Raw genomic sequence first — 25,915 nt, 5'->3', positions numbered from 1 at the left:
CACCTAGGTGTTGTATTGGTATCACTGCCAATCGGAGCTGATCGGAGCTGAAGCTGACAAATATAGAGATGCACCGATCCAGCTTTTTCAGTTTGGATACCGATCCCCATGCTGTGGCTTTGAGCAACAGCCAATACCTGATACCGATCCGATACCATGGTTGACCTAAAAAGCTATATACCTTTACATGTAGAACAGAAAAGACTAGAGGCACCAGGCAGTGATGACTACACAGTTCTCTCCTAAGATAAAATGAAACAAAATTAATGCAACGATGAACTATTTATGTTTAACAAAAATAAACAATTGTGCAGCAGCAGTTGAAATAATGTGAAATACCTCCACACAGCAGATTCTCTCCTTCGCTCCATGACGTATGACGTAGCTCCCGTCACAATAGATTTAACGGGAAAGGATCGCCTCAGGTATAGGTTGCATTTTACAATACCCAATCCATCTATTTTGATGATATCGGGGGCGATATTCCATCCATCTGCACTTGTCAGATCGGTGCCTCCCTAGACAAATACCCTCTTCGAAGTTAGTTACATTTGAACTTAACCACAAAACAAACTCAACTTAATTATATATTTTTTCATTAGAGTGCAATATTTTCCTGTATCACCTGTTTTCAGGAGCAACTTACCAGCTGCGTCTTTAAACATCTGTACGTATCACCTTTTATTTGGAGTCGTCATCCTTTCACTGATCACTCTGCTCACTGAGGATCATGTGACGTCAACAAATCCAACACGCGTGAAGATCAACAGGAAGTAGACACAGCAGTGTTCAACGCTCATCTTTTCATCACGCCCAGTGTGCTCACTAACCCCTCAACTCCTCACACACACTGTGTGTGTGTGCGTGTGTGTGTGGTGAGCAAGTGCTTGTTCCCCTGCAATTCAAATCCATAACAATGCTGTGCTCGCTCATCCAGAGCCAGAGAAAATAAGAAAGAGAAATCCAAGGGTGAAGCTTATTGGGCCTTTGATCCAACGGGTGTAAGGAGCTCTCATCTCCCACTGTGATACTCATACACACATACTTATTGGTCATACACACACACACAGAGTCGTGTATCTCTCTCAGGGCTGCAGCAGCTCCCCACTGTGCAGACCCTGTCACACACGTACATACACAAAAGAGGGTTATTTTGGGGTCGTCTTGGTGAACACAATGGACGGACACGCCCACACCCACACACACACACACTCACACTCACACAACAAAAAGGTTTCCAGTTGCACGTGTCCAAAAGCCTTCCAGAGGTCTGTGAACATGACCGCCTGTACGTAAGTGTGTGTGTGTGTGTGTTTGCACTGTGACTAAAGGCTTTCAGCGGGACGTGTGCCTGCGCGCGCGCGTGTGTGTGTGTGTGTGTGTGTGTGTGTGTGTGTGTGTGTGTGTGTGTGAGTAATGGTTAATACCGGGACAATAGAAGTGTGCCTGTTCACTTGTTATCGGCTCACTGGAGACTCACAGGCCTGCTGTTTTTTTTTAACCACCTTTCACCATGAAAAGGAGGAAAAAAAGAAATGAGAGTGGGGGTCCCTCACACACTCTCTATTCAGCTACAGCAGCTCAAAGTGTCAGAGGGAGGAAACAAACCAACCTGCAGCATCTTTAAACACAGACATACTCTTTAACATCAACAACAGAAAAATAAATATATATAGACTTTAGAAAAATCTCCACAAACCAAAAACAGATGCTGCAATATAAAAACAAAACATAAATGTGTGCAAAATAAATGCATGAATTGTTCAGTAGTATGACAGAAAATAAATAGATAAATAGCACATCCAAACAAAACAATCAGACTCTGCCCTCCAGAGACAAGCGGGTCTTCATAGCGAGGTGTGAAAGGGTTTCCAAAGTCTCCAAAATTTGTCTGATTTATGATCCAGATCATGAGTCAGGTTCTCCAGCGAGAAAGCAACATTCTTATCTAAATTTATTCAGTCACTAAAGCCAATAAAGTGCATTGAAAGCAGCATTCGCAGGTTTCCTTTCAGCTCCTGCAGCTTTGCATTTAAATGAAGTTTCCTTGTCATGTGACGGACATTAGATGGAGCTGTTGGCAGGTTTTTATTTTTGACAGTCATCATGTCTGATTTGTGCAGGAGGCAGATTTGCAGATTTGTTGTTTGACACAGTGTGAATTGCTTGGTGTTATTTCTTCGGTTGAAATATGAAGCTGGATCTTATTTAACCATGTTATACAGTGAACTGTAGTGTGTTTTATTTGAGTCACTTCACTTCTGCAAAAGTGTGGGGCATTTCTAAAAATTACATTTGTTTGATGTGTTGTCTTTAATTGAAGTCAAATGTTTTTTCAAATGTATTTTAATTCTTTAATATTATATTAAGACATTAAAATGACACAAAAGTTTATTGTTTTCTCAAATTCATAAAGAAAGTGTGATAAGGGTGTAACTGCTGGAGTTAAGGGGACTTTTTTTGGAGATAAAAAGGCCACACAATATATAGAATCCCTCTTATGAACTGTCTTTTACTGCAGCGTACTACACTGTATTAGAGTTGCAAGAATTAATCGGTGAGTTGTCAAGTACTTGATTCAAAAAAATCTCTGGTTCCAGCTTCTTAAATGTGAATGTTTTCAGGTTACTTTTCTCCTTTATGACAGTAAACTGAATAAATGTGGGGCTCTGGATTTAAAAAAAAAAAGACAAAATAAGTATGGCACTAACACCAGGGTGAACAGGGCGCTAAATCAGTGAACCATTGTCAGACCCTTAGGTTGATTTCTCTCTGTCCCTCCACAGGGTGTCTGTCCAACCTCCCACCCAACGCCAAGAAGATCTCCAACTCATATGAGGAGCGCCGTAAACAAGCCACCGCCATCGTGCTGCTGGGGGTCATCGGGGCTGAGTTCGGCGCTGAGATTGAACCTCCAAAGGGTTTAGCACGGGCTCGAGCTGGCGGACAGGCGCCTGAGGGCTTCGGACTGACAAGCGGAGGGTCATCCAACTATTCACTGGCCAGACACACATGTAAGTACAGTGATGATACACTCTATGCTGTATTTACAATCTGAGTATCAACAGAGGTATTTTGCATCCTGAGGTAGGCATGTAGGGAACCTCCCAGCATGCACCACGACAACATATTATCCTCTCTGCCTGAGGATGTCTGCCTCTTCCTCTGTCATCCTTCCAACATTCAGGTTGTAGTCACCACTGTAGCTCAGGTCCAGGAAAGTAGACGAGAGCAGGCGGCTGCAGCAGGAAGCTGTGACAAAAAGCTGTGATGAAGCCGGACAGATTCCCTACGGTTTCCAGCAGCCTTCAGTCCGTACAGGAAACATTTCCCATCATGCTCCGAGTCTTGCAGTCGATGGAGAGCAACCGCAGCGCCTGGCCCTAAAAACTGCAACCACCCCGATCTTACAAGATTATCGCTGTCCACTTTTGTAAGACGTTAGAGCAAGTCTGGATGAAGTCGGAACACAAAACTAACCGACATGAATTGTTCAGTGATCGGCGGTGAGACTTCTTCTTAAAGTTTCTTTAAAATGTTCACTTAAGTATTTAAGGTTTCTCCTTGTCTTGGTCTTATACTTAAGGAATCCCGAGACCGTTTCACAAAAGACCTTAGCAACTAAAGCAAGGTAACAAAAACTTAAGGTACCTCTGTCTCTATCTTAACTGCAACACGATCAAGTTTATGACGATAAATGAATAAAAAAAACTAACACACCTTGAGAAGAGTGTTCTGTGACCAGGAGAACCTGATGGATACGCTTTTGACTTGACTGAATTAATTTTCATTGCAATTTCTTCCGACAATTAGTTGTTTTCTGGTATTGGGGGATCAAATTTACTTTGTAGTTTGTGCTTTCTACAGAAGTATAATCTTTTCCTCCTCTGACCAGTATGGTTTTCTTGTCTTCTGTTCTGCCATTTTTCACTATCTAACTATAGTCCAACTTTGAGAGACGAGAACAGGCGCCACGAGCCTGAGTCCAACAAACAAACAATCTCCATGGAAACCTCTACTGCTGTAAGATCTCTTTCAAAGCAGTAAATGAGTTAACACTTTTCTTTAACTAAGGAAAACTTTTAAGGGATTCTGTGCAACTGTGTAAGTCCCTCAGCTAAGAAGTGTCATACTTAAGGAGAAAACTGCTGCGGCTGTCAGAACAGTAACTTTAAGATTATTATAGTAGCGTCCCTCATCCGACTAAGTGTTGACACCACACTTCGTATTTTACAAATTAGTATTTTGTTATTAGATGAACGTGGACGCTAATACGTAAAAATAAACTAAATGGGTTTAATTTCTATTTCTAAAAAAGCAAAATGATGGTCGGGGCATCAGGCAAGTATGGGCATGTGATCGGTATACGCTCGAACACCATGTAACACCAATAATGCCGACTACCGTGGCGAGATATTCACAGATACTGAGGTGTTCAGTGGTTCCTGTTTTGGTCCAGAATCCTGGCGTTTCCAAACTCAGGACGACACAACTGACAAAGTAGAAACTTCAGTGTTGGATTAGAGGTGAGCGGAGAGATGGGATTGATTTTCACCCACGAAGCTTGACACCTTAAGGAGCTTGGCGCTGACTTCCACACACACTCACACACACACACACAGTGGGGTCTAGCCTGTGCCACGCTGTGCCTGCAGCGTTGGACCTTGGTGGGCATCAAACCTGCACTAAGCAGAGCTGCTCTTCCATCCTGCTGCTCATGAGCTCTGATTGGCTGCCTCTGGGGCCATCCGCCCAGCGACAGAGCCTGTGCTCCCACTGATAGACTGTGGAGCGTGATGTCGGCCCTGGACACAGCGGTCAGCTCACCTGTGTGGACTCACCGGACACACATACATACACACACACACAGAAAAAACCCCAAGCTCATGTCGCCAGATGAAAACAACTCAAGGTTTAATTGATCCCCTTGAGCAGAGCTTAACCCTTTTAAAACCTTTCACTGACCCCTCTGGCTGCGTCTCATTTGCAAATTATGATCCCATCTAATTGCTACTCAGAATAAACCAAACTTCTCAAAATCATCAGTTTTTAATGTTATCTCAACATTAAAGGTTCAGTAGGTACCTCTTATATACACTTTCTGTCAAATTTGCTGCAGGGTGTCTGCAGGTCCTTAAAGAGTCATTAAATAGTCTTAAATTTGAATTTGTGAGGTCTTAACTGCTATAGACATTTAATCTTATTTCATTTACCCATACTTGAATTTCTTTTTGTGAAAATGAGCGAAGCCTTTCTATGTAAAAGTCCATATTTCAAAAATTATAATACTGTCGTTTTACTTTATACTTTCACTTAACTGTTGGCAAAACGTAGATGAACTTAACTCACTCTAATAACCATATACCTATATAACACTTACCTCTGCACAAGGCCACATCTACAGTATACTACTTGCCTGCAATGCTTACCTGCAATGTTTGAATAAGTACAACATGATTTGTCCAAAAATCTGTCCCAAATTTGATTAAAGGGTGACATGAAAGGGTTTTAAAAAGCATTAAATTTACCCGTCTGATACCTTTAGACACCTTGTCACAATATCCTGACTGTAGTACATGGGACAGATCATCTGTGAAAAAGTCTGGTTCCTCTGGCTCCTCTTAGTGCTCCTCAAGGCATTTGCAAGAATTAATTGCATCTAAACAAAATGAACGAATCAGAGCCAGGAGGAATCTCTACGGCAGCGTCAGTCACTGCTTGTGCACACGCTGCGCTGCCAACAACAGCGTACACAGCCAAGACGAGTAAACCGAAGAAAACCAACGACCGTCTAGCCCTTTGGCCTCACCAGGTGGCTACTTCCTGTATTTATCTTCATTCATACTTCTTTTCCACCAAAATTTACGTGTGTGCGGGGTTTTGTTTAAACACAGGACAACCTGATAAAAATAGGCGATAGACTGATTTCCCATCGCCAGTAGACTAGAGCGGTGTATATGACTCTGCAGCAGATGACCACGCCCTTCTGTTTTTACAGACAGGCCCGAAAACTGGTTAGTAAGCCATAGAAAGCAGCATGGAGGCCAATGAAAATTTAACAATGGCATTTGAGCACTACTTGGACGGAAACAGATGGTATTTTGTGGTGGCGTGTCTTTGCATCTTGCCGATAAAGGGGCTAAAATTAGCACGTTCACCCAGGTGTTGTATTTCCATCAACGCCAAACAGAGCCGAAGCAGATAAGTACCTACGACTACTTCAGAGTCACTTAACCTGGGTGTAAATGCCAGTTGTAACCTTTCCCATTACATACAACTAGTCTCGCTCACCAGACCTTTCTCAAGAAAAGAGAGGTCTGGCTGGGCCGACTCTCACTTTCAGATTGGAGAAAAAAACGCCCAGCTGCTTGTGTTTCTTTCAACCAATCACAATCATTCTGGGCGGTGCCACAGCAACGGTGCACTTGTAAAAATATTGCCGGGGGGAAACAGGTTTTGGTGTAACACGCCCACAAAAATATCGCCTACAGGACGTGAACCATGACTTCAGCGGGTGGCTCGTTCCGCCCAATGAGAGGCTGATCTATGTAGCGAACTTCCTCCCACTCAGACTACATACAACAGACGGTTGTTAGCGGGAGTTAGTGGCTTGTTTGTCATTGCTCTGTAAATATTTTTCTAATAAATATTCAATATAGCAACTTCTGACCCACCTGCATCAATTTCGGGCTTAAAATGACAACTTCTGTCGAGGTCACACCAATTTCTGGTTGAAACCACACCCACTTTTGGATTTAAGCCCACCCATTCTGAGTATGATACTGATACAGATAATTTAGTTGGTTGAGCAGATACAGATAACTGTTCTCATTATCCCTAGTCAATACCACTTGGACTGCAAAGGAAACCAGAACGCTTCTGATTTCAGAATCTTGTCTGTCGCCTACAGAGTCTACATTCATATGCAGATAGTGTTTTATAGAGATTACTCTAACCTAAACCTTGAAACACAGGTCATATTTGGCCATGATGCTGTCATTTGTCTTAGAGGACAATGTCTGCTAACTGAGCTGAGGAAGCTGCTCCTTCAAACCCTCACCCTGACCCTACAGAGCGACTGAACCCTGTAAAACATGTTATTACTTAATAAAAAGCTCGAGCAGACAATTACAGGTGACTGTAAAAAGCATGTGTAGAACATTTTTTTATTCTTTCTCATGTTTGATGCTGCCTCTCCTTCCTCCATTTTATCCTTCTCTTACTTTCACTCAGTTCTTTTTCCAGCTCTCGTTCAGTCTGTTGTTTTTCTCCCTCCTTCCACTCTCCGTCTCCCCCCTTCTCCACTCTCTGTTATGAAATTGAAAGATGGATCGGTGTTGTTGGCATACAGCGCCGTGTGTGTGATGAATGAGAGCTGTCCACCCAGAGAGAGGGCGGGTACAGTAGTCTATACAGCCGAGTATAGATTGATGTTTTCATATGGCGAGGGGGGAAATGTAGGGAAGATGGAGGGGGAGATTGGGCCTAAGGAAGGACGGAGGGAAGGAAGGAAGGACAGATGATGACAGAGGGAAGGGAGGATGTGATTGGACAGGATAAAGGAGACAAACTACACGTCTGTGTACCATCACTGGACAATAATGCTCACGGTAAATGTCAAAATACCTCCAGTCCCCTCTGAGGCCCGTTCACTGTGGCATTTTAAAACATTCATGAGTGCAGATTGGAAATTGAGGTTTATTTCGTATCATGGAAAATTGAACAGGGACAAGCAGCTGATGGAAACTACAAATCTCTCTGCTGTGGATCAGACCCAACCAATCTCTCAATTCTTTTTTTTTAGTTCACAGTATGAAGACAATATAAATGCATTTAATTAAGCTGTAAAAATCATGACTACTTTACCAGCCATGCTTTTGTCAGTATGTGAGACGAACTTTAAAGGGTTTAAAAAGTGTCCTCTGTTCATCTCTTTATGTGTAGATTGTTAATTTTTAAGTGGAAACAAGAGCTGCACAATTAATCCAATATTAATTACAATAACGATTTAGGCTTCCTACAATTAAATGAACATCATTGACTGCAATATTGAGGTTAAAAATATGTGCTCAGCTCACAGAAGACTCTGCTGCATATTAAAATCAAGCACCTTCTAAACTAACAACCAGCCTACACTTTTGGAGAGCTGTTATGCCGCTACATGTGCACCTTACAGCAGCAGCCAGTGAAAAGCTCTTCTGAATGTAGCACCTGCAGACGGACGAAGCCAAAATCATCCGTCATCACCTGAAGTATTTTGGTTTTAGGAGAGAACAAAAAACATGCAAAGACGTGTTTGTACCACAAAGCAACTTGTTCAACCACTTGAAAGTAGTAGTAGTTGAAGTATGATGAATGCACAAAGACAGAGATTAATAGCGTTGCCAGTGTTACCATACCTTTACCATTAATCCCCGTCCTTTGTCTAGCTTCAAGTCAAGACATCCATGGCAGCAGCTGTAGTGTAAGATTTAATCTTAAATCAGATAAAAGTATTCTTAAGTCAGATAAAAGTATTAAACTGCATAAGTTGATTAAGAGTGAAGTTCATATAACCATGTTTCATGTTACGAGTTCCTATAAAGCTGTTTGTTATGTATCCATGTGTGATAAAAACAATGTTACACAAATTCATGTATTCACAGCACAAGGTTATGCATTCACATTGAAGAGCACACATGCACCACACCATGTATTGTTTAATGATAACACACACACACTCTTTAATGTTTGTAGTGCATGACACACATTGCATGAAAGCACAAGGGACTGTATAAAGAAAGTCCCTAAAGTTTATATGTTTTTAAAAAATAAAGTGAAAGCAGGCCCAAACCTAAGGGTGGAAAATTTGGGAAATTCCGGGCCTAAAGTGAAAGTGATTACACCATTAGAAACAGGCCTGTTCAGGATTGGACAAAAAGAACAAAGCTCGCCACCAATAGATTTGGGTCTAAGTGGGAAGGATTAACGAAAAGAGGTGGAGATTCTGTCGAACCTCCACCAGCATAAAAGAGAGCGCACTGAGAGCCAGTCTTCAGTCGTGTTCCGGAGCCTGACTCAATGAGTTGTATGTGTTGTTGCTTGTGAACACATTAAACTCGATTGCACCTTATTCTACTCGACTCCAGTGTTTCTCTAAGTGTTTGCCAACTGAACCTAAGGTACTAAATCAACATCAGAGGACGATCTGCAGGAGAAGTAGAAGACGAGCTCGGGAGCCATCTGGCCCACTTCCAGGCCCTGATTTTCGCTTCTACACAGCACCGCAGCACGTCACAAGAAAGTTTCTGTGATCGATGTTAAAAAGAAAAAAAAAAAAAAAAAAAAAACAGCAGTAGATATGTATCCGTAGCTAAAAAAGTGCTGTGTTTATTTACATGTAAAACTGCAATAAAAATATTATCTCTAAAGACTAATATCTAAATAATCTAATGAGCTAAATAATCCTTATCCTAATATTGATTAAAATAATTGTGATTATGATTTTGGCCATAATCTTGCTGCCCCTCGTGGAAACACAGAAGAATATTGCAAAAAAAAAAAAAAAACTGACTATAACCTTCCTCACATATTTCTACATAGTATTTACAAGAAATTTATCAATTTGGTGATGCTGGGCAGGAAATATATTTGTACTTTAAAGCAGCTGTGCGGAACTTTACGTTTTCATTTATTATAGCGCCCCCTTTGGTCGAAGCGGTATGACACCCACAGCCTGGTGTCGTAAAATCTTGACTGCAACTGGCAATAACTGCATGCATTTGTTTTGGAGAGCGAGAGGAAAATCATAAATGTTCTGGTGTAGCTCTGAATTTCTTATAAACTGAGGACAACTGCCTGCTGTATATTTGCGTCCATGGTCACAGTCACAGATAATTTTGTGGCATTTGTTGTAACGTTACTAGACAAAAGCGGTTCACATCAGCTAATGTTACATTTAACTTCCATGTCGTCATATATTGAAGTGAAACAACGTCTAACACGTTGCAGTATATTCTCTAAATAAAAACAAAAATTACGTACCTGTCGATTAGGAAAAGGGCCAACTCGGGATCAGTTTTAAAACCTTTCAAATCTCTCAGCTCTCTCTACTTGGTGAATGCCCGACCGAGGTTTACACGAGCCCTATCACTGTCCCGTTTAGCCTTCTACTGTTCTTTTTCTTTTAGATGGTGCTCCTTCTTTATCCGCCTTGACATCGAAAGTACAAACAAGTCCTTATAGACACATCTGGTAAAACTGTTATGTGTTCAGCAATGCCCGTTGCATACCGCTTACTCGAAGAACACTCTGTGTAAACACGGCTCTTCTTCTTCTCTCAATTTATTGGCGGATTGCAAACAAATTCCAGGTGCATACCACCACCCACTGTACAAGAGTGTGCAATGTGAACAAAATCATTCACTACTCCCTACTACTTGTCATTTAGCCCGTTTCTTAAACCTATTTGTAAACACGGCTCCTTCTTCTGTGGTTTAATGGCTGCGGGCCGCTGTGGGCGTACAGGCTTACTTCCGCCTCCGGGTGCCGTATTCTGGTTTGCTGACTTCCGCTGTGTCCGACCCGACCGAGGCTACGCTAAATAGCCATATAGAGAAAGGCTTTTTTGTCGCTGTTGGGTTCAAATAAATATGTGGATCTTCAAGGGGAGGTGATACGAACTAGGGACAGTTTTATACATGGTAAAAAGTTCTGCACAGCTGCTTTAAATATCAAAGCAAGTTTTTGTCCGTAGTGGTGATCAGCCAACACATTCTCACTCCCAACTCGTTAAATACTGATGTCAGACTATGACACTCCAAGTACCCGTCGTCAGTTTTGGACACTCACGTACAATGTGTCAGTTTACACATGCATTGTGTGTTTTCAAAAATAAACTTCAGTTTTTACAAGAAATGTACAGTTTCTGCTTGCTAAATGCACGCAGTCTCTTTTCAGAATAAACATAGGATGTTGGTAAACAACTTTACTTCGTGAGGCTTAGAGAACAAAAGAACATGGTTTGGTTTGAAAGAAGCATGTGTGTTACTAACGTAGTGTAACCTCACGTCACATTCGTCACATGGCAAATGTCATTTAACATGCATCCATTGTTCACAGTGTAGCATTATCAGGGAAACAATAGGGTGTGTCAGTTTACTGCGTCCTTTCATCCTGAAAGCATCCAGAGGAAAATCTCTGTTCATTCCAAACACGTTTTATGCTTTTGCTGTTGTCCCTGGGAGGACCGAACGCCGGTTGCTACTCGCCGATGAGATCACAGAGCCCACTCACCAAACAGTCATTGTATTCTTATGTACTTGCTCATTAATTCAAGTTTATGGCCGTTGGTCTCAAGCCCCGCTCTACAGCCTTCGCAAAGTTGATGTGACACAACAGAAAAACATCATCAGTGAATGTCATCTTATTTACCGATAAGCTGATGGCGGTCAGCAAGGCGAATATTGGCCGATACTGATGTTCAGCAGATAAATCAGTGTAAACCTGAAAATAACTCGATGTTGACTTTGGTTTCTACATGTGACAAATACACTGATCTCCTGGATAAAGGTCGTGTGTTTGTTTTACCTGTCCACCTCCCCTCCCTCCCGCCTAAGGCAGATTTTGCGCTCTTAATACAACGTCCCTTGACTTCCTCCTTTCCTCCTGTCAGACTTAATACGGCCACTAGAGGTCGTCGCTTTTCACCAAATGTAAATATGGGTCGTAATTGCTGCTCGTAAAAACAACCTATGTGGTCGTATTTTGGAGGACAGCCTCTTTTTGTGATGTACGCAGCAGTTCTTGTCTGAACATTACTCTAATTATTTTTTGATAATATTTGTACCTCTAAGATCTCCTCTGCTTCCCACCGAAACCTGGCTCTCATTGTTTCTCTTTTTGTATTGTTTTTTTAATTCTCTCCCTGCAGCGAGTCCGATCCGGCTCTCATCCACTAACCAAGTCCCCAGCATTGATTTACCTTCACCTCTCATTTAAACTCAAACAGAGGAAGAGAGAGAGAGAAGGAGGGGGGGAGGGCAGATGGAGGAAAGGAAGTAGAAAGCCTGTTAGTGGGCGACTCGGCCTGGTAAACTTTAGACATCACCGATCTGTCACTATTTCACACTCTCTACTTTCCCTCCTTCCTTTTTTCCTCCTTGCTTCCTCCCTCTTCCTCCTCCCTCCTCCCTCCTCCTCCTCCTCCTGCTCTAATCACCCTCTCCGTGTTAATGTGACATGTTTACTGCTCTAACTAACAGCTCATTATGGCCGACTGATGCTTTGTCAATAGCTATCGGTTCATTTGGGTCCGGGCCTGCCTTTAAACAAAGATGTCCATCGTGAGAAATGGACCCGAGTCCGGACCTCTCCACTTCCTGCTCCCTGGCTGGAGGGGAGGGGTTGTAAATTTGAATCTCGATCCAGCCAATTACAGCGCTGATTGTTAACGGCCATCTTTAATAGTCCAGGACAAAAAATTAATAGAGGTTTCTAAGTGCAAATGTGGCCGTCAGATTAAACCTCCATCAGGTTCATTACACACACACACACACACACACATGGAGCTGCCCACCCACAGCCACTGTCACTGCTCACTGTTGAACTCTGACCTCATAACCTCTGAGGCCCGCTCTACGTTGGGTTCAGCATGTGAGGAGCACGTACACACGTATCAACAATGTCAGTGGTTTGAATTTGACTGGTGACCTTTAACCCCCTGACGCCCCCATTCATACTGCCCCCCATCCCATCCTCCCACACAGTCACCCACACACTTTATTTATTGATTATTAGTTTATTTCAAACTAATCTGATGTTGATTTCCTATCAGGAGGACCGCAACGTTTGCAAATAGTGTTAATCATTTTTTATACAACACAGACCGTAAGAACAGTATCAGCTTGTAGCGTGTTAACACTCATTTAGGCCTCATTATTTTTTGGTTTTGTGTTTCAAAAATGATCCAGGATTTGTTTTATTTTTTAAGAGGTGTGTGTCTAAGGCTGCTGTCAGCCCTAGAGTGGTCTCCTTTGGTCTGAATCAGGGACTCATGTTGTTCCAAAGTTGCATAATTGCCTAGAGCTGGTTCGTGTTCTCACGGCAGCATTTACAAGAGGACCAGATCAAATGCCTTGTGTGAGAAAGCTGCTCTTGATTGATCAGAATTTCCATGTGGGAAAAATCCAGGAAGTAAAGCAAACGTTGAAGAAGAGTACACTTGCAAGATAAATGTGACACTTTCTAATGTCACAATGGAGGGACAACTACGCAGGTTGATTTTAGCGCTGCTCATCGTGGACTATATTGCTGTCATTGTTCATTTTAGTCAAAGCATACAGTTTGAAAACGAGGCGCGGCTCCAACTAGAAAACAATGTTTTGATGCATTGGATGTGCTGAATGTGCATATTAAGGCAGTACAGGATGAGGTGCACATTAATAATCCTCCAGGACTGTAACATGCTCATGTTTAACCCAAACAATGTGTAATGGGACTGCAGTTGCTTCACATCCAGGTCGGAACACCTTCTCACCACAAACCAACCGCACCAGAGTTCCTTTGGAACCGGACTGAGACCACCTCTTCAAGAAGGTCTCGGTCCGGTTGTTTTGGTGCACACCTGAGTGTGATTGCTGTGTTCACACCTGCCCAAACAAACCGCACTGAGGGGGCAAACGAACTTGAGTTCAGTTGAACCGAACCAAACTAGTCTTAGTCTTGAGACAAAAATGCTTTTTAGTTTTAGTCATATTTTAGACTGGCTCATTCCCACATATGGAGCATTACATTAATTCAATCGAGAGGAAATTTGGGCATTCATGATTATCTGCAGGTCATTAAATGAGTTTGGCTGTATTTCTAAGTTGTAAAAAGCAACCTCACACAACAGTGTAAATTTGTTTGTGCAGTTTTAAAGCTGCATCAAAGATGACACCGAGATTTCTGATCAGGGCATCAAAGTGTTTGAACTCTTTGTGAAATCAACAGGAAATGTTGACTGTGAGAAAATGAGAAGCAGCTTTCACAGCTGCACACAAGATTTTGAGAGTAACAATTTATTATTTGTGGATTTTTGCCGAAGCAGCTCAGGAAAAAAAATCTGTCTGTTGTTTTGAGGATTCATAATAATCACAAACTGGAGGTCAAAGTTCATTCAGCTCTGCATCACTGTGGATATTTATAGTCTGCTGTTTGTATGCATATTGATTAACAAAAACATGATTGATTTGAGCTCTTTCTGGTGTTTGCTCATGTTGTTCACAAGCTGAGCGTCAAAGTTCACTGATTCAGTCACAACACGCCAACAACACACCTGTTTTACATGTTTGACTCTTCGTCTCTTCACCAACAGCATACCTGCTAACACTGTTAGCACTGACGTCCATCTCTTACAGTCACCCATAACAACATACCACAACGATGCTAACACAGTTAGCGCTCTATCTTGCTGCTGCCGGTATATATTGCAACAGTCGTACCGTGCAGTGCTAACAGGGTTAGCCTCTAGCTACATCTCTCATAGCCCCGTCCATAGACTGAGGGAAGTATAAACCAATAAGGAAGAGGGGTTTTGCCATTAAAGGCGGGCTGATGATTAAATGCCAGGAGATCCAGATGATGAGATTAGCTGTGTGTGTCTGGAGACTGGAGGGCCTTTAGAGCCACCACAGGATTATAAATACTGATAGTAAATGATCTGTTTTATATTATATGTTTCTTCATATTATGGCTGTTTAGCATTTACATTTACAAGTGAAAATACAATGAAGTGTATTGATCCCTGAGTGGACCCTGACAGTAGAAGAAGACGAGCCTCCCTCATGTTGATATAGAGAAAGACTTAATACCACGACCATACAATGCTCGACAGACACATCCAGAATATTCCACACATGTGTCACTGACTGTAAATGAATATATAAATGGACAGTTAATATATGAAAACTGTATTTTTCTGTTACCGTTTCCATCCTGTGTCTCTGTCTGGATCTTCCCCCGACTTTATGTTTTTGAAGCACTTTGGGAAGAAACTGCTAAAAGCTCTGGACCTCAGGCTCCAGTGGGTGAGACAGGCAGAGACAGACAGACAGACACTCGGGGGGGAGGAGGGTGTGTGTATGTGTGTGTTGGAGGGGGGTGTTATTGAGGGATGGGGGATATTTTCAGGAGCCTTAATGGTCAGTCTGTCCCCACTGAGACTGGCTCAAATGTCAGGTCAGCTATGAAGTGACCTCCATCCTGCGAGCTGTCTTTATCCTCTGTGTGTGTGTGTGCGTGTGTGTGTGTGTGTGTGTGTGTGTGTGTGTGTGTGTGTGTGCACCAAAGTTGGATCTATTTTACTCGAATCTCATTGGAAACATTAGGATTTCTTATTTTTTGTCTCTCAGAAGTTAGAATTTCTTAATGGTTATTACATGTTGCTGCAGTGCGCGGAGCTTTGACTCTGCAGTGACACTGAAGTTGAGTAGATACAATCATGTGTCTCTAACTATCATCTGTTTAAATGCTCCAAAGTGCTGTACATGTTGGTACATTTACATTGATGTTAGTGTTGAATGTGCACTGTCCACTAAAATTAAACATGCAGATTTAAAGGAATACTTCACCCAAATGACCATTTGTGTATCAGTTACTGGCCCTGTCCACATTTAACAACAGTAAAGCTGTATCAAAACATCTGTTTACAAACTCTGAAATTAATTAGAAGACATAACTTTTGGGTGTGAGCTGTTTGCATCTCTGCGTGGACTGAGAATCTGGTACCACTGTACTCTTTTCTTTTTTCTAGTGGCACCCAACTGTACTTCTTGCAGCCCAACAACATTTCTCCTGTAGGGAGGACGGTGATGAAGACTGTGTATGCTGTTGATTATTATTTTTTATTTTTGTTTTTTTAATTATTATTTTATTTTTTCCCTCCTTTTTTATTTTTCATTTATTTCATTTTATTACTATTATTATTACTATTATCATTTATTTATTTGTTTTTTCTTTAATTGTCTTATTTTTTTTTCTTGTGGGGGGTGGGTGGGGATATTTATGTTTGTTTTTATATACATTTTTCCTGGTATCGAATATTTCTTTTCCATATATGGCTAAATAATGTGTATATATACTCATATAGTCGACTCCTGATTTTTTTTGGAGAAAGAGATATATATGTTCTTTTCTTTTTTTATATACTGTGTATATATATATATGTCTTTCTTGTTCGCCTCGTCTGCGTCTCAAGAAAATGTTGTCAAAACAAATTGAGAAATTTTTGTTTGAAATATGACAAAACTATCAATAAAAAGAGTTGGGGGAAAAAAAATGTTTACAAACTCTCACACAACTCATGCAGTATTATCCAAGTCTCATTTATGCAGTCGTATGCTCAGTACTTCCCAAACAGACGTCCCTTTTTGATGGGGAAGCTAAACTGAAAGTGGAACTTATCTGTGCTATTAAGGTCCTGTTTAGACAACAATGGTTTCTCTAAAAAACGGAAAAGTCTGTCCTTTGCATTTTAAAAAACTTCTGCGTTTATATGATGGCGTTATTGAAACGATCCCCGTTCACACGGAGCCGCAAAATCTACTGGAAACGCTGTAGTATGCACACCAGGCCAATGGGTGGCAGTGTAAATTTGCAAAGCAACACCACGGCATGACGCCATGCGCCTGCGCTGAAGCACCTTCCTCTGCAACGCGGTGATTACAAACCAAAACAAAGAAGACACAATGGCGAAAGCATGCACAGATAACTTTGTTGGGATGGACGATGAGGTGGAGTTGCTGCAGTAACAGATCTACACTTCACTTCAAATCAACAGGCTGAGCAGCACAAACAGAGCTCGGCATTGTTGTTGTGACGGTCGACTTTCTCGCACATGCCTAGTGACTGGAACCGTAACGCGCATGTGCTGTTTCCAAAAAATTTCACTCTGGAACCTGTTTTCAAAATGTTGCGTTTTCAGGCACCCAAAACACCGCTGTCGTGTAAACGATCGGCCAAAACGCAACTAAAGTTTACCGTTTTCAGTTGAAGTCGTTGTCGTATAAACGGGGCCTAACAAAAGTGGTAATTTTACCTCACTGAACACAGGAGCTGCTGGTCTACTGCTGCCTTGATCAGTTAGTTAGTTAGTTTGTGTTATTGTGTCACTTAAAGGGTTAGTTCGGATTCAACAAATTCACACTATAAAAACAAACTCAGTGATCGAGGCAGCAGTAGACCAGCAGCTTCTGTGTTCTGTGAGGTAAAATTACTGTTTTTGTCAATGGAGTCTGGCTTTGAAGAGAGCATTGATAAGATATAATTTTAGGTCAGTTTCCCTGTCTGTTTGGGAAGTCCTAAACATTCAACTACATAAATGAGACTTGGATTATTACTCAATTTGAAGGGGTTTCTACGCTCTTAAAACTCCTTAAAATTTGTCTTCATATATTAAAATCTATTAATTAATGGGTGCATTGATGGATTCAGTTTTATAGTAAATGGCACCACCTTTATAAACCCTACTGATACTAAACTTGATTATCTTTTTAAAGATTATATTAGACAGACACAAAAAGAGAAGAAGAGACAGGGTGATCATGCAACAAAGGTCCCTGGCTGTAGTCAAACAGCGGGACGGTGGTTTTGTGGTATGCACCTTCACAATTCAGCTGTGTTCGGCTTCTGTGTTTTAAAGGGTTCATTTGGATTCAGCAAAGTCACACAATAACACAAAAACTAACCAAGGCAGCAGTAGACCAGCAGCTCCTGTGTTCAGTGAGGTAAAATTACTATTTTTGTTAATGGAGTCTGGCTTTGAAGAGAGGATAGACAAGTTTCAATTTCCGTTCCCCATCAGCTGTCTGTTTGGGAAGTACAGAGCATACGACTGGATAAATGAGACTTGGTTTAAACTGCATGAGTTGTGTTAGAGTTTGTAAACAGATGTTTTGGTATAGTTTTTGCTGTTTTTAAACGTGGACCCCCATGACTTCAATTCATCAAAGTTTTTCTCCAACACCTTTTTCACATCTTGATTCTCATTTTCTCTTTACATTATTCGCTGCTGCAACAAAAGGAGAGAACGGAAATGTGAAATAAGAGCTGATTAAGTCACATAAAATGTAGGATTGTTACAGGTTCGACCTTCCACGCAGTAACATTGAGCTCCTGTCATTTTCAGATGAACTCCCCCTCCTCCATAATTCTGCTCTACTTTACTCTGATTCTACTGTTTCTACCATTCGCAGGTAAGGCGCTGACCTTCCTACTGCTGCAGCCCCCCAGCCCCAAGCTGCCTCCCCACAGCACCATCCGCCGCACCGCCATCGATCTGATTGGCCGAGGCTTCACCGTGTGGGAGCCGTATATGGACGTGTCAGCGGTGCTCATGGGACTGCTGGAGCTCTGCGCCGATGCTGAGAAGCAGCTGGCCAAGTGAGTCCACAGCTACGCACACACAAACTCAAATGTTGCTGTCACTGATAACTTACACACTTTATTTCGTATTCTAAAATTAACAAATTAACACCTAAGCATGTGAAGAAAACTGTGACAAGATCTGAGAAAAGCCACACGTCCTGGAGGACCTGCTCTGTGTTGAAATACAGTCATCAAATGCCACTGAAACAGCAGTTATACCAAATGTAGATGTAGAAAGGTCAGGGGTGAGAAAATGACTTGGACTGGCTTCAACAAGACTTAAAGCTTGTCTTAGACTTTTCTCATATAATTTGGGGCATGTCTTGAACTTGCTTTAAGGTATTATTATGCACTTTCTTTACGTTGAAATTACAGCTTCAACATCACTTAGACTGTACACTCAGCATGTTTACATGACAGTAGAAGAAAAATTATTATGTCAGTCATAATAAAACTGGACTTTTAAAATACATGTAAGCATGTTAGTCCGACTGAAATTGTGCTAAATCAAGTTTCTAAAAGTCTCAATCAGACCCGAACTGGTCAAGACGCTCTGCGAATGCTCCACAGTTTCCGTCCCGAGTTTTGACCTGGAAGTTTGAATAGCATTAAATGTGTAACAGAAGAAGAAGCTGGCAACAACGTGGCGAAATCTGCATCCTCTTCCTCTTCAACAGTGACACGGAGCAAAGTCTTCACCTGGTTTATCGTCCACAGAACGAGGCTGCATGTTCAGAACAAAATAGAAGAGGCTGCAGTGAGAGTCTCTCTTCATGGGATATTTAAAAAATAGCAGCTTTGTGCATTTAGTCCTTCTCAGGCAAGCTCAGGGGTTTAGTGTTGCTGGAGCCCACAGGAAGTGAGGATTAGAATATATGACCTTCACATAATCCGCTCCAAATTAATCTATATTTTTAAAGTCATTTCTAAAACTATGTGTCATATAAAAACTAAAATGATGGTCAAAGTTGTCACAGTGAAATTTAAGGTGTGCTGATGGATTCACGTCATCAACTCATGCATTGAGTAACATTACAAGTTAACGTTCCACCTTAAAAGTCGCCGGCAGTTGACCCAGTGAATGAAGTTATTTTTTCTCAGACTCCAGCTGCTGTGAGAGGCAGCAAAACATCCTTTCATTTTATAGTTACAGTTTACTAATAAAACTCTCCACAATATGAACAGTGGTTACATGAGCCTCAAAACCAGACACAACTCAGCCCTGAGCAGAGTGACCGTCCTCTACTGACCAATCAGACTGCAGTGTTCACAGCTCCACCTTTTAGTACCAGATCTGTGTGTACTGAGCTGAACTGTACTGCTCGGTGAAAACGGGGCTGTAGAGACAAATCCTAGTGGAGTAAACAATTTTGTGCCATGAAGGTGTGAGAGGGGTCATTTTTTTTAAACCAATTTATTAAGTCAGTTTTAATTTAGGCAGTAATTATTTAGAAATACAGACAGTGGTGTACCACTCTGAACTGTAGGGGCGCCAAATTGCCAAAATAACAATTCTTGCATAACATTGCTTTAATAAGACTTGGTAAATCGTCCTTTTAATGGTCATCACCTAAAAGACTCTGAGTTTCCCTGGTAAGCTTCAAAATGGCTCTTGATACATGCACACACAGTAAAAACAATGTTACATACAGAAAGGTTTAAATAGACACTGCACATGAAGACGCTGTGGCTCAGAGCAGACCTGCGTCCTCAGTTTCTGTTCTGATTGAGTCATTGTTTGTGTTGGTCTGTTTGAAGGCTCAGTCTTCCCTCTCAGATTCCAGAGTACAGACAACAGCCTGCTTATAGATACAAACATAAGAGCACACACACAGAGAAACACTCAGGCATTATAGAGCCGGCACACTGAGTTATGGAAGCCAGGCTGTAATCTGATTGCAGGACATTATGATGATGTAACGATGTCTGCGTTGCTCTGACATGTGAGTCCTCTGTCTGTGTGCGTTTGTCTGTGTTCATGTGGTATCACCGTGTTTCTCCAGAAAACTAGTGGTCGGATTGTGATTATTACCTTACCTCAACTGGGATATAAGTTTATATGCTGACAGAGAGTCCAGGGCACTACTGGAGCTGGCATTCGGCGGCACAGACCGGCGTCGACACGACTGTAATCGTAGCTCAGTGCAGAGGCGACCTTTGTGGATGTGACGCCTTTGAGTGACCCTTCGTCACAGCGATCTTTCCTCCTCAGATTGTTGCATTGGAGGCCTGAAGAGCTAAAGTTACCCAGTGTTTAACATGACAAGTCAGGAAAACATAACAAGATTTCCCTCTTCAAATTTATCCTGGGATCTTCTGATTGGTTCTGGTCGTAGACGTCTGAGTGAAGGTGTATTTATCCGATCACATGACTTCCATCCGTCGCTGTTACCGTGACTCTGAGATGACCCAGTCAGAAGTTGGTGTCAAACCACTGATGTTGACAGCAGCAGAGTCCATTTTGGCTCGTAGACTATGAACATCAGAACCAGCAGAGAGGAGGTCAAAGGTCACGGCTGCCTTGACACAGTCACAGTGAGGCTGTGGTTGAGTTAATGCAGCGTTTTGTATGAGCGAAGGTGAGAGGTCACAGAATTAAGGTGGTCCAGTGGCATCTTATCGTGTGTGTGTGTGTGTGTGTGTGTGTGTGTGTGTGTGTTGTCTCTTCCTCCCTGCTGAAATCTAACTGGCCAACATGAGTTGATCCTATTAAGGCTGAAACTCGAGCTGGGTCAGTCTGGTTAAATGAGTATAGATATGTCTGCTGCCACTGTGTGTGTGTGTGTGGGGGGGTGTGTGTGTGTGTGTGTATGTGAAAGAGAAAACAACACAATCAAATTCTAGTAGAATAGAAAGTGAAGATAATTTGAACAGTCAGTAAAGATTCTCACAAAATAATTAACATAAGGAAAAGTCTGGAAGTTGTGAGTCACAGTCAGTATAAAGTTCGGTTAAAAACGATAAGTGGTTTATGTTTTTACTTATTTATTTATTTATTCTTGGGCCATTCATCACCCTTGACAGACCCTCTGTAATTCCACCTGAAATACGAGGGATGCACGGCTTTTATATGACCTTCTTTTGCACCACATGGTCCAGTCATATAGGTTTGGATTTATTTTGACAAGGTGCAGCTCCTAATAGAGTTTCACATTTGTTTGTTTATTTTCCTGCGATTAATGACCTTTCTGTTCGGCTGTTAGGGGGCTGTCCTATCGAACACATCGTGGTAACATCATAATTAACCTTAACCATAATTAACAGCTGCTAACAGCTACCAGCTAACGTTAACTAGCTCTCCTCCTGCTGATGTCAACACAGATTTGTTGTAAAAAGATGTAGCGTTATCAGGGAAACAATAGGACGCATCACCTAATGTGACGATAGTGAGTTTCCTGCGTCCCAAACATATTTCCTGTCGTCCCTTGGATGCTGTTAGTCTCTGTTTGTTTAAGAATAATGCTGAGTAATGGTTGAATTAAATCATTGATTGATAAAGTGGACGAAGGACATCCATCAGCACAGTAACCTACAACACGGAGAGATAAAATACACACACAAGCGCAGAGTCTGTTCTAGTATTTGTTCACTGGTGAGTTTCTGCTGTAGAAAGAGGGACAGTGTGAAGAGTTAAATGCATGACACACACACTTACACTCACACTCACAGCAGGTGAATTTCCATGCAGCTGACTTGCAGTGAGGCTCTTTGTCCCTGATACACACAACCAGTCGTGTGTGTGTATGTGTGTGTGTGTGTGTGTGTATGTGTGATAATCCCTTTTCAATGGACAGAGATTTGAAAAAGCTCCTGATGTTGAAGACTCACACATTTTATTCTTTTAGACACACAAGCTGGAGAAATAAAATAAAATGTGTGTGTGTGTATCTAATGACCCTCTCAGACATCCATACCTTGTTATGAGAATGTGATGACAGTTACATGTTGGTCTACTCGTCACTACGTCAGATTAGGCGATTGTTGAGTCATAAAATCGTGCTTTGACAGACAGACATGACAGACTACATGATGGTCCATGACCAACCATCGCTCGTCGTCTTTCAAGACGTGTGTGGTGTCATCAAGTCGTGTCTCCGGAGGCAGAGCAGTTTATTCACCAATTGGAAGATCAGTAGTCCGATCCCCGCCTCCTCCAGTCTGCATGTCGAAGCATCCTTGAGCAAGATACTGAAGCCCAAATTGCTCCTGATGGCTGTAACATCTGTGTGTGAGTGCAGGTGGCACCTTGAATAGTAGCCTCGGTCACCAGTGTGTGAATGTGTGTGTGTGAATGGGTGAATGTGACACATAGGGAGTGATCACACCGAGATGAAACACTAGAAATGCAACACCAGTAAAACCATTGTTTTCCTATGATACGGCGCGTCTGATCGGCGTTCAAGCGTCTTTTTAGATGGGATTTTTTGCGGTGTCTTTTTAGACGCGTTTTTGTAGACATTTCTTTTTAGACGCTTCTCTTTTTACACGCTTAGATGCTGAAAAGTTAAAATATTTTCAACTTTTTGAGCGTCAGACGCCAGTAGCTAGTGCGCATTGAATAAGCGCTTCCAGCGTTTCAAGCTTCTTTGAAGCATCCGCGTCTCTAACATCTCATATCTGTGTGATCGCCCCTATAGTGTAAAAAGCACTTTGAGTTGTCAGATGACTAGAAAGGTGCTATGCAAGCTCAGGTCCATTTACCATTATTGTAGTAATGTAAAAAGTGCCACCAGATGGGAGGAGCGTCCCAGACATAGCGTCGGTTGTCATCCACTATGACACATTACATTAGATAAAATGATCAATTATCGTGTACGACACTTGTTAACGTTCATGACAGTGTGGATACCGGGTCGGGCTGGATTCAGATAACAAATCAAGATTATAGATCTGGTTCGGCCCACTTGACATGCTGCTGTGCTGTGCTATGGCCTGGTCAAGTACTGGAATCTGTTATTTACATGACAAAGCCTGAGAAGTACTCAGCTGATTGATGAACTGCTCTTTGTCGAGATATAGTTCCATTGTGTAACTGCAACCATGTTGTGTAGGTAAAAATATACTTAAAGGGATAGTGCACCCAAAAATGAAAATTCAGCCATTATCTACTCACCCATATGCCGACGGAGGCCCTGGTGAAGTTTTAGAGTCCTCACATCCCTTGTGGAGATCGGTGGGGGGAGCGGCTAGCACACCTAATGGCAGACGGCGCCCCAGACTAACGTCCAAGAACACAAAATTGAAACCACAAAATATCTCCAACATGCTCATCCGTAGTGATCCAAGTGTGCTGAAGCCGTGACACAAAAAGTTGTTTCGAAAATGTCATCTGAACTCTGTTTTTAGCCTCACTGTAGCCTGTAGCTCTGACTGTTTCTCTGTGCTCCGCGTTCATGTGTGCGCGCCTGCGCGAGACACATGCACCGCAGGGGGAGGCAACGGTAACCACAGAGCTAAAAGATAATTTGCACTACAGTCTTTTAGCAAAGGACAGCCCAACATGTCTGAAGACTTTGAAATTGAGGAGGAACAGCATTTCTTTGTTGAGCCGTATTTGTTTGAGTCCGAGTATACGGACACAGAACTCAGGCTACTGGATGAAGCAGCTGCTGCAGCTCATGAGCCTCAGCCAGCCGCAGAATACTGGAGTCGAGCACTGGAAACCTGGTGGTGTAATTGTTTCAAATGCAAAGCAGTGCCAACGCATGAGGAAAGTCTTTGCTGCTCAGACTGGGAATTGGCGATGCCTGCACTTGAGAATCTGGACATCAGTACTGACGAGACTGCTGCTCTTCAGAGACCGTGCATCACCGATCACCCTGAGCGCGCACACGTGAGCGCGGAGCACAGAGAAGCAGTCAGAGCTACAGGCTACAGTGAGGCTAAAAACAGAGTTCATATGACGTTTTTCCAAACAACTTTTTATGTCGGGGCTGCAGCACACTTGGATCACTACGGATGAGCAGTATGGAGATATTTTGTGGATTCAATTTTGTGTTCTTGGACGTTAGTCTGGGGCGCCGTCAGCCATTAGGTGTGCTGGCCACTCCACCCGCCGATGTCCGCAAGGGATGTGAGGACTCTAAAACTTCACCAGAGCCTCCCTCGGCATATGGGTGAGTAGATAATGGCTGAATTTTCATTATTGGGTGCACTATCCCTTTAATATCTGTTTTCATATGGAAAAATCTCTCTGTGATTAAAGAAAGAAGTAGGTACCGTACGTAAATAAGAGAACAGGACTGAAAAAGGCCTCTGAAACTTTCCGTACGTCCAGAGTTCTTCAGTAAATGTATAAATCCAGTGTGTATCTGATGTCCTGCAGTGGACTGGAATTTAACGGCCTCTTGTGACCTGAATGTGGCTCTGATGTGTGATGTGTTTGTTGTCGCCACTGCAGAGATAAGTGCATGTTTTAATGTGTTTGTGTGTGAGATGGACAAAAACACAATGTACAGAGATGTGTTTATCCCTGCATGTCAAATTCACACTTTATTCTTTATGTGTGTTTTTGAAAAACTGTGTCATGCAGAGGTAGATCAATGTTTGAGTAATCTGTGTGTTTGTGTGTGTGTCGTGCAGAGATAAGTACGTGTTGTTCTCACCATGGATGCCGACTCATGAACACAACAGGATGTTTTCACACAGATAAACAGTGATCTGAAAACTACAGGTCACTTCTCAGAAAAACAAGGAAAATAAAGTTGTAGACTCATAAATATCAGTCAATGTTTAAAATGAAAAGAAAGTCTGTGAGCCGTCAGTCAGTAATCCAAGTCTTTAATTAGTCAGTCAACTAATGGGCCCACTATTTCCACCACTCTGCAACTCACACTGAAGCAATTTAGATTGATAAACAGCACTACAGGTATTGGAAAAATGTGTACTTCTGAATTTGGAGTGAACTGTCCCTTTAAGGTTGAGTCAGCCATTGAACCAGTCAGTAAAAAAACCATTCGGATACTCTGTCAGACATTCACACACCAGTTAGTCGATGATATTCCAAGTAGACTGACACAGTGACGTGGACCAAACCCGTGTCTGTTTGAATGGGTCGGACTCAGACCGTGCATCATGATCAGGGACGGGCACAGGCATGCTGCCGAATTTGGTGAAGTGGAGGATGAGATAGACATGGAGAATGCATAATGTGTGCACATGGAGTGTCAGCTAGAAGGCTGACAGTATTTTGAAATGAATTGGTCCAGTTGACCCACAACATGTGTGTGTATGTCGTCTGTTTCTGAAACCAGTCAGTAAACCATCCAGGTACGCCGTCTGCAACTCACTGAGCAAACTGGTCAGTCAGTAAACAGTCAGTAAGTCATCTCCACAGTGTTGGTTCCTTGCAGCAGTGGCTCTCATCATGTGATCGAGGTTATTCACTCCTCCCTCACACACAAAAATCAATACTTCCAATCCTCACTGTGTGTATGTGTGTGACTCAGTATTGACTGGATAATGTCAGCGTGATACTGGCTGTGAATGCAGTCATGTTGCCAGGTTCACACACACTGAACCCTGCGTGTGT

The 25,915-nt window shown here is 42.2% G+C and overlaps 1 protein-coding gene across 3 annotated transcripts in view; it reads left to right on the top strand.

Annotated features, from left to right (window-relative positions):
* Window positions 1-25,915, top strand: part of wdr7 (WD repeat domain 7) — a 142,280-nt gene that overhangs the window by 97,874 nt on the left and 18,491 nt on the right. For all 3 annotated transcript variants that reach the window (XM_078161858.1, XM_033646545.2, XM_033646546.2), the window contains 2 exons: window positions 2,787-3,014; window positions 18,213-18,399. In XM_078161858.1, coding sequence (XP_078017984.1) covers window positions 2,787-3,014; window positions 18,213-18,399 — 415 coding nt within the window. The remainder of the gene's footprint in view (window positions 1-2,786; window positions 3,015-18,212; window positions 18,400-25,915) is intronic.

This window comes from Epinephelus lanceolatus, chromosome 19 (assembly GCF_041903045.1).
Source record: "Epinephelus lanceolatus isolate andai-2023 chromosome 19, ASM4190304v1, whole genome shotgun sequence".
NCBI lineage: Eukaryota > Metazoa > Chordata > Actinopteri > Perciformes > Serranidae > Epinephelus > Epinephelus lanceolatus.
Note: the sequence above shows the minus strand (reverse complement) of the source record. Positions and strands in the feature narration are given on the sequence as shown.